The 7,572-nt window shown below is 39.2% G+C and overlaps 1 protein-coding gene and 1 non-coding gene across 2 annotated transcripts; both read right to left on the reverse strand.

The window, feature by feature from the left end:
* Positions 1–274: 274 nt before the first annotated feature.
* TRNAE-UUC lies at positions 275–346 on the reverse strand. Its single transcript has one exon. It is a non-coding gene; the product is annotated as a tRNA-Glu (tRNA).
* Positions 347–1,706: 1,360 nt separating this feature from the next.
* LOC121743491 lies at positions 1,707–5,930 on the reverse strand. Its single transcript, XM_042136797.1, has 3 exons — positions 4,910–5,930; positions 2,782–3,324; positions 1,707–1,984 (listed from the first exon to the last, which is right to left on the reverse strand). Exons 1-3 carry the CDS (start codon positions 5,744–5,746, stop codon positions 1,883–1,885), a joined length of 1,482 nt encoding a protein of 493 aa, XP_041992731.1. The 5' UTR covers positions 5,747–5,930; the 3' UTR covers positions 1,707–1,882.
* Positions 5,931–7,572: the final 1,642 nt, after the last annotated feature.

The following is a 7,572-nucleotide window of genomic DNA, read 5'->3' on the forward strand; positions in this document are numbered from 1 at the left end:
AACGCACATCCCTGGAATTCTCTTATCTCTTATCTTTTATCTTGGTCATTTATTTGCAATTAGTTGGTTACTTGCTTTTACTTGTTTTATTTGTAAAAAAAAATCCCCAAAACTCTTGTTTCTCTAGATAATATTTGACGTTTAGTACATGATAGTCAGTTGCAATTATATTCCATATGTTCGATATCCCGGTACTGACCTTTAGCTATACAATTCCTACTCTGTATACTTGTAGGTATTTATAGTGCTAATAAAAAGTGCATCAAGTTTTTGGCGCCGTTGTCGGGGATCGAACCCGGGTCTCCTGGGTGAAAGCCAGATATCCTAACCGCTGGACGACAACGGTCCGGTTATCGGGTTCACTGCCAACGGACGACAGCATCACATGGGGTACTACTTAGCCGACGGCTTATACCCGAGATGGCCAGTTTTCTTGAAGACGATCTCCTGCCCAACGGATGCGAAGAGAGCCCTTTTTGCACAACAGCAAGAGTCTGCACGGAAGGACGTGGAGCGAGGATTCGGTGTGCTTCAAGCACGTTGGGCAATAGTGAAAGGCCCGACTCGTTCCTGGTACAGGCATCATATCTCCAATGTCATGTACGCGTGCATCATCTTGCACAACATGATTATTCACAATGAAGGTGCAAGAGCTGTAAATTGGTCCGACGATTAAGCTGAATCGATCGCAGGTCATGCAACCCCGCCGGTCATTCGAGGTTTACCATATGGAGTCAGTGAGAGATTGCAAGCTCGGGAGAACATGCGCAACCAACAAGCTTATCTTCAACTCATGAACGACATGGTTGAAGAAGTTTGGACACGTAGTGGTCGTTGAAATTGTACCTCTTTTTAAGTATTTTCGTTGTAATTTTTTTTAAATTAAGTAATGTATTTTTTTGCTAGTTCTTTAGTTTAGTGTCTAATTTTGCTATTTATAATGTATAAACATAAAAAATAATATTAAAATTTAAATGCAAATTTTTGATAGGGCTTCCACTAGAACCTCACCATTACAGAAAGAAGAGACATGCTGATATGACAACCACTAGGGCATCCATTGTGAATGTTCTAAAAAGAAAAATATACATATTCTTATGGGATGGATGAAATATTAGTTAACGTCATTCATTTTGTATTATTAATTCTAGGTTAAAAATGTTACGGAATTCCTTTCACTTCTCAATTTGTTGTAAATATTACATCAGGTGGACAACATGAATTTTTATAAATTGATAAAATAAGAAAAGGATATATTCCTTCTATTTTTTGTTCTATTTCTTTAAAATAAGAACTTTGGTAATAATACACATTTTGATTCAAATTGGTTAAGTAAGAAGTGAGAAGGAGAATGAGAAAATTAAAATAAAGTAGGAGAAATGATGAGAAAAGATAGTAGAATTAATATAAGTAGATTGTAGGGGCTTTTCTAAAATGGAGAGTTTCTATTTTAAGGAAACGAACCAAAACTGAAAAAAAATCTATTTTAAGGAAAAGAAAGAAGTAGTAAAAAAATTAGATTATCCTCATTAGAGAAATAAATTTACCATAAACAGAAGAAAAAAAAAACTAATTTTAGTAGACTGCCCAAAATTAGAACTGAGTAAACTGAAATAGTAAATGTTTCTCTTCCAGTCACCAAAGAATTGGATTTACAAACCTAGTTAATTAATACTCCTGAATAATCATTTCCTTAAGATGCGGTATAAATTCTAGATCATAAAAACATATATTAAAAGAAACTCACTTTCTCCCTGCTCCAAAGTACTTAATCTATCTATATATATCTATAAATCTATTATACAGAAATTATAAAATGGTGACCCTTGTCTGCCAATTATTTACAAAGTGTATGCTAATTATTTTGGATGCTAAGCTAACCTCATATCGTTATAGTCTCCGAATGTCTACATCTTCTAATCCTAATTCTCATCGTTCGATGTCCTAAATTTCCATCAATGTCGCAACACTGCCTCCTTGGGCTCTGCAAATTCACAAATTGCTTCATCACTAACCAAATCAGACCGCAAAAATACAACCAAACCATTCAAGTATTAAAATAAGTAGTACTCCTAGATAACTTCAATCATGATGCTCATTGAATTTATGACAATAGAGTTTTATACACAAATTTTCAATCTTAATTACAATCCCAACAATTATAAACATAGCATTGTTTTATGGGACATACAAGCTCAAAATAAAATAAACTAATTAATATTTAACTATACTTTAATTTTAGATTATAATTTTTAGTTATAGATTATAAAATCCCATCACCAACTAAGAATTTTAGCAGCAATGTGTCAAAGCCCATTATCTAGTGGTATGTGATTTCTCCAAAAAAATCATTAGTTTTTAAATGGGAACGACTCATTACTGATAGCTACAACACACTTAGAGCACTTTCAACACATAATGAAGAATACTTTCAATAAAAGAAGCTCATTTTTATAATAACTATGATCCATAATCAGCACTAATATAGTACTCCCTTTGTCCGCGTTAAGAGTATCATTTGAGTGAGTTCATCATGGGTTTTAATAAATGTAAAGTAAAGTGAGTAAGCACTGAAAGTGAAATGTGGGGTCCATTTTTTATATTAGTTTTATAATAGAATGTGAGTGGAAAATGAGGTCTACCTACCATTTATAGTAAAAGTAAACCGGGACACTTAATGGTGAACAGACTAAAATGGTAAACCGGGACTCCTAATGGCGGACGGAGGGAGCAAACGATAGCAATCGACTAAAATTCAAGAAGAAGACAAGACGTACTAACCAGATCCCACTCCCGCTGCTCCATTTTGGTCGCCAAGACCACGACGTTTTCAATGGCCACAGCACGAGCGTAGTCCTTGTTACATTTATTCACGGCCTGAGGCTTGACCTTTCTGTAAGTCGTGACTGTTTTCTCCGTTCCCTCCTCCTCAACAGAGTTCAGAAAGAAGACAACGGGCCGTTGGCAGGGGTCACTGCTCACAGGCCGCGTGTTGAAAGTGAAGGGCCCGTCGCTCCAAGACCTCCACGTTTTGAAAGTCCGTTGAGGCGTTTCCAACTCTTTGGCTGTGAGCGTAGCGGGGAATATCTGCACTGCATAGCCCCACGAGACTGAGACGGACCATTTGTATTTGCGATGGTAGCAAAAGCATTGCTGCAGGATTCTGGGAGGATCGGCCTTGTAGGCTTTCATCAGGGTGCTAACGGACTCGAGCTGAGTCTGGTTCGGGAACAAGGAGTTGACAGAGTCGAGATGGTGAAGAGAAACCAGAGGCGCCAACGGATGTGCTGCTAGGATCCCGAAAGCATCCCCTCTGATGTCAATCTGAAAGAATCATAGAATTGGAAGAGTTCACATCTACTGTCCAAGCAATATAACAGCAATAGATGTTCAATGATCAGGAAACTCGACAACCAGATATCGATCCGGTTTTCTTATACCATACCGGAGTCTGCAATGAACTGGAGATCAAGAAGGAAGTGACCATTCCAATGCCATTTCAACTTTTCCCAAAATCATTAGAGTTTGTGATTTAAGTTTGTATACTCCCTCCATCCAATACAAATAAATAAGGACATTTGGGGCAATACGAGTTTTAATGCACAATTAATAAAGTAAAAGAGATAGAAAGAAAAAGTAATTAGAGTATTGTTAGCGGATAATAGGACTAACCTTATTAGAGAGAAAAAAGTTACCAAAAATAGAAAATGGCTATTTTTATGATACCAAAAATAGAAAATGGATATTTTTATGAGACGGACCAAAATGGAAAATGTAGTATTCATTCATTCTTTTAGAGTTGAAAACATAACAAAAATAGTCTCATTTCACATACAAAAAATGAAAAGTTATCACTTTTTATCTTTATCTCTCATATTTTATCCATTTCATCTGTTTCTCATTCATATTATACCAATTTCATTTTAAATATGTGGCGTCCACCGGACTATTTTAAATGGATGGAGGGATCATATATTTTAATGTCAAGAATAAGAACAAATAAAGTACATGAAACCGCATGTTTACGAAATTTTAAGTGCGGTAAAACACATCACGTTTTCGACACATAGGACCTATGGCCTATACATTTACCAAACACACTATTCAGCAAAGTGATTAACCAATTCAAGTTCCCACCACCATCTCTACCTAATCACTCCATTTGTACCTTTAAAATTAGAATACATTGTTTTAAAGTATATAGAAAATTTAATAACCTATACAGACTATGTATTGAAATAGTAATAGCAAAGAAATACTCCCTCCGTCCCCCAATTTGAGTCACTATTTTCCATTTTGGGCCGTCCCCCAATAAGAGTCACTCTTCCCACTTACCATTTTTGGACATCAAAATTACCCTTCATTACACCAAAAGTCAAAGGGGCCCCACATTTCACTACCTGGTTCCATTTATTACACCACACATTCAAACTTTTCCTTAAAACTCGTGCCGAGTCAAAGAGTGACTCAAATTGGGGGACGGAGGGAGTATAATTAAGTTGCGTTCATTTTTATGTCAAAAGCTAACAAACAACACAAGGCCAGCCGTAAAAGCCGGCCAGTTAAAGAAAGAGAATATACGTGGCAGGTTACAGCCTTCCAAATTCAGCCACGTGTCTTTGTCACCACCAATATTCTGCAACCAAGTTTACGGCTAATTCCCCTTTTCAATGTTCATAAAGTCATCATAATTTGACCTTCTACTCAAATATTCAGATTTCTTAAATGACAATTAAATCACTGTAAACAGACACTAATCCCAGAAAAAAACATAGGTAGAGAGCAGGGCTTAGTTACTTATAGGAAGCACCTAACAAAATTGTTCCAATTCTATTTGTAGACACGTGTCATCCAGAACGCCTGGTCTCACAATTGCTTTAAATTAAAATAAACTAAATTAGGAAAATACCTGGTGAAAACCGGGTTCGCGGGTCAGCCCGACTCCGAGTTCGCCGATGCAGGCCCAAACCCGCTGATCCGACCCGTAGAAGTAGTGGTAGCGATTGAGGCATCCGTCCATAGCCGCGGCGAGCTCCGCCGCGAGTGGGTAGCTCACGGCGAATCCCCCGCCGCCGAACGCCATGTCGTAGCCATGCATCACATCCTGCTCCACGCTCTCCGAGTTCCCGCCCACGTACACCATCCGCCGGTGATCGTGCCTCCCCAGCACCGCCGCCAGGTTTTCCGGGAAGAACACCGTGTCGTCGTCCCCCATCACGAACCACCTTACCCCCGGCAGCCCGACCCGGAACAGATCCGACCCGACCCGCGCGATCCTCACCGCCGCCTCCGACCCCACCTTCCGCCGGAACCGCCGCCACTCCGACGAGACCCGGTTCCCAATCCCGGGTCGACCCGACCCGGACCCTCCCGGGTCCTTCTCCAGGAAGACGTAGCCGCGCGTGGCGCCGGCCTCCCACCAGAGGTCGGAATAGCGCGCGCGTTTCGGCCACGTGGCGGTGGAACCGCCGATGCCGAAGGCGAGGTGGCTCACGTTGGTGGGGGAGTCGTCAGAGTCGAAGAGGGCCGTGTACAGGTCGGTGTCGGGTTCGGGCCAGGTGAAGAAGTCGGGTTGGGTCTGGCTGTAGACGGCGGAGAATGCGGCGAGGGAGATGGAGAGGATTAGGATTGTGGCCATCGCCGCCTTCAGGGATATGGTGAGGGCGTCGCGGGTTTTGTCTTTGGGTATGATGAGTTTGAGGGCTTTAAACGGGTCATGACCCGGAATATTCGACTCCGGCGACATCGCTTGAATTGGAAAAAAAATTCACAACCAAAAAAAACCAAGAGTGATTTATTGCGTTTGGGGAGGTCGGTTTTGAGTGGATTTTCACATGGCGTGTTTAAATTTAGAGAGAGAGTGAGAGAGAGATGGAGTTTGGCAGGACCGCAGTGGAGTAGTGGAGTTGACTTGATTGACGCATTTAACCAAGATTAAGGTATTGTGTATCACTTTCTTATCGACTTCATTTTCATTTCTTATATTCTTCTAAACGCGAATCTAGTCTTTTTTTTATTCAAATTTCTTGAAATTTAGAGCTATACTTATTACCTAACGGCGTCCGCAGTGGTGCGGATGTCCCCGCGTACATCCCCGCGGACATCCCAAAAACACCTCCTACCACTTCATAAGGACATTCCACTGCACTGCCACGTCATAAGGACTTCTCACTGCACAGTGGCGGACATCCCCAAGGACATTCCGACAGACTTCCCACAATAATAAAAATTCACAAATTCACCAAATTAAATAATTTACAAAATTAAATTTTTAACAAGAATACGGAGAAAAAACAACCACTTTATTTTAAAAAAAATTACATAATTATTAAAAAAAACATACATAATTTCTAAAAAAAATACATAGTTAAAACAAAAATACATAGTTCAACGAGTTGTATATATTGTTGGCTTTTTTAGTGTAATTGGATTAACTTGATTTATCAATATTGTCATAATGAGACATCATATAAGTTTGGAAGTGCGGAGTGCACGCTTGTTTGAATTCATTATGATTAGACGGGGGGTTCGGGGGCAGCGCCCCTGAGTAGCGGGGTCCAAGGGGCTCTGCCCCTTGGAAATATTTTATTTCCATTAAAGTTGTTGTGTAGAAAATTCATCCGAAAATATAATTTCTGATAGTCGAAGAACTGATTTACAATGTTCGAAACTCCTTAAAAATCTCCCTAACATATATAGAGTTTTTTTTTAAATAAAAAATCGGGACGTCCGTCGTGTCAACGCAATGGCGGACGTCCGCACGGACGTCCCGGGAACGCCGCGGAACTCCGGTGTCCGCAACGGACGTCCGTATCCGTGCCTCTCTCGCCTAATGGCGGACGTCCGGCAAGCCGGTCGGACGTCCGTCGGGACGGGCGACATTGCGGATGCTCTTAGGGAACAAAAATTCAGCAATTCTGATTCGACTTAAACTATTACGAAATCTATCTCATTTTATGTTTATGAAAAAAATACACCTTTCTTTTTAGATTTGCAACAAAATCTATCTCAAGTCAATTGAGTCATTTTTCTATTTTGAAAAGTTCCAAGTTAATTAAATCATTTTCTATTTTTTGGTAAAAATAATTATCCCTTTTACTTTGTTTCATATTTATCTCTTTTACTTTATTCTCTCTTACTTTTTTCACCATCCATTTAACACACTATTCTTAAACATCATGTTAAAAAGAAATGTCTCTATTAACAAGAAATATATGGAATATTAGTTATTGGAGTAAAATAATAATGCAATAATATTTGAAAATTCAACAAAGTTAGAAACAGCTCCAATGACATCTCAAAGTCCATTACATGTTGGGATGTTACAAGGAGTTTTTATTTTTATTTTGCGTTTGCACTAACATATCCAAATCACTTTTTGAGATTTTGTGAGTATAAGAATTTGGTGGATAAAAAATATTGTTTCTAATATGAAATTGGTGTAAATATTTTGAGTAAAATTACTTGATATGACAATTACATTGAAATGGTTTTGAATTTAGTACTCCCTCCATGCTATTAGAATTCCCAATTTACCGTTTTAGTGCGTCTGCTATTAGAAGTTTCGGTTCA

This window comes from Salvia splendens, chromosome 8 (genome assembly GCF_004379255.2).
Source record: "Salvia splendens isolate huo1 chromosome 8, SspV2, whole genome shotgun sequence".
Lineage (NCBI taxonomy): Eukaryota > Viridiplantae > Streptophyta > Magnoliopsida > Lamiales > Lamiaceae > Salvia > Salvia splendens.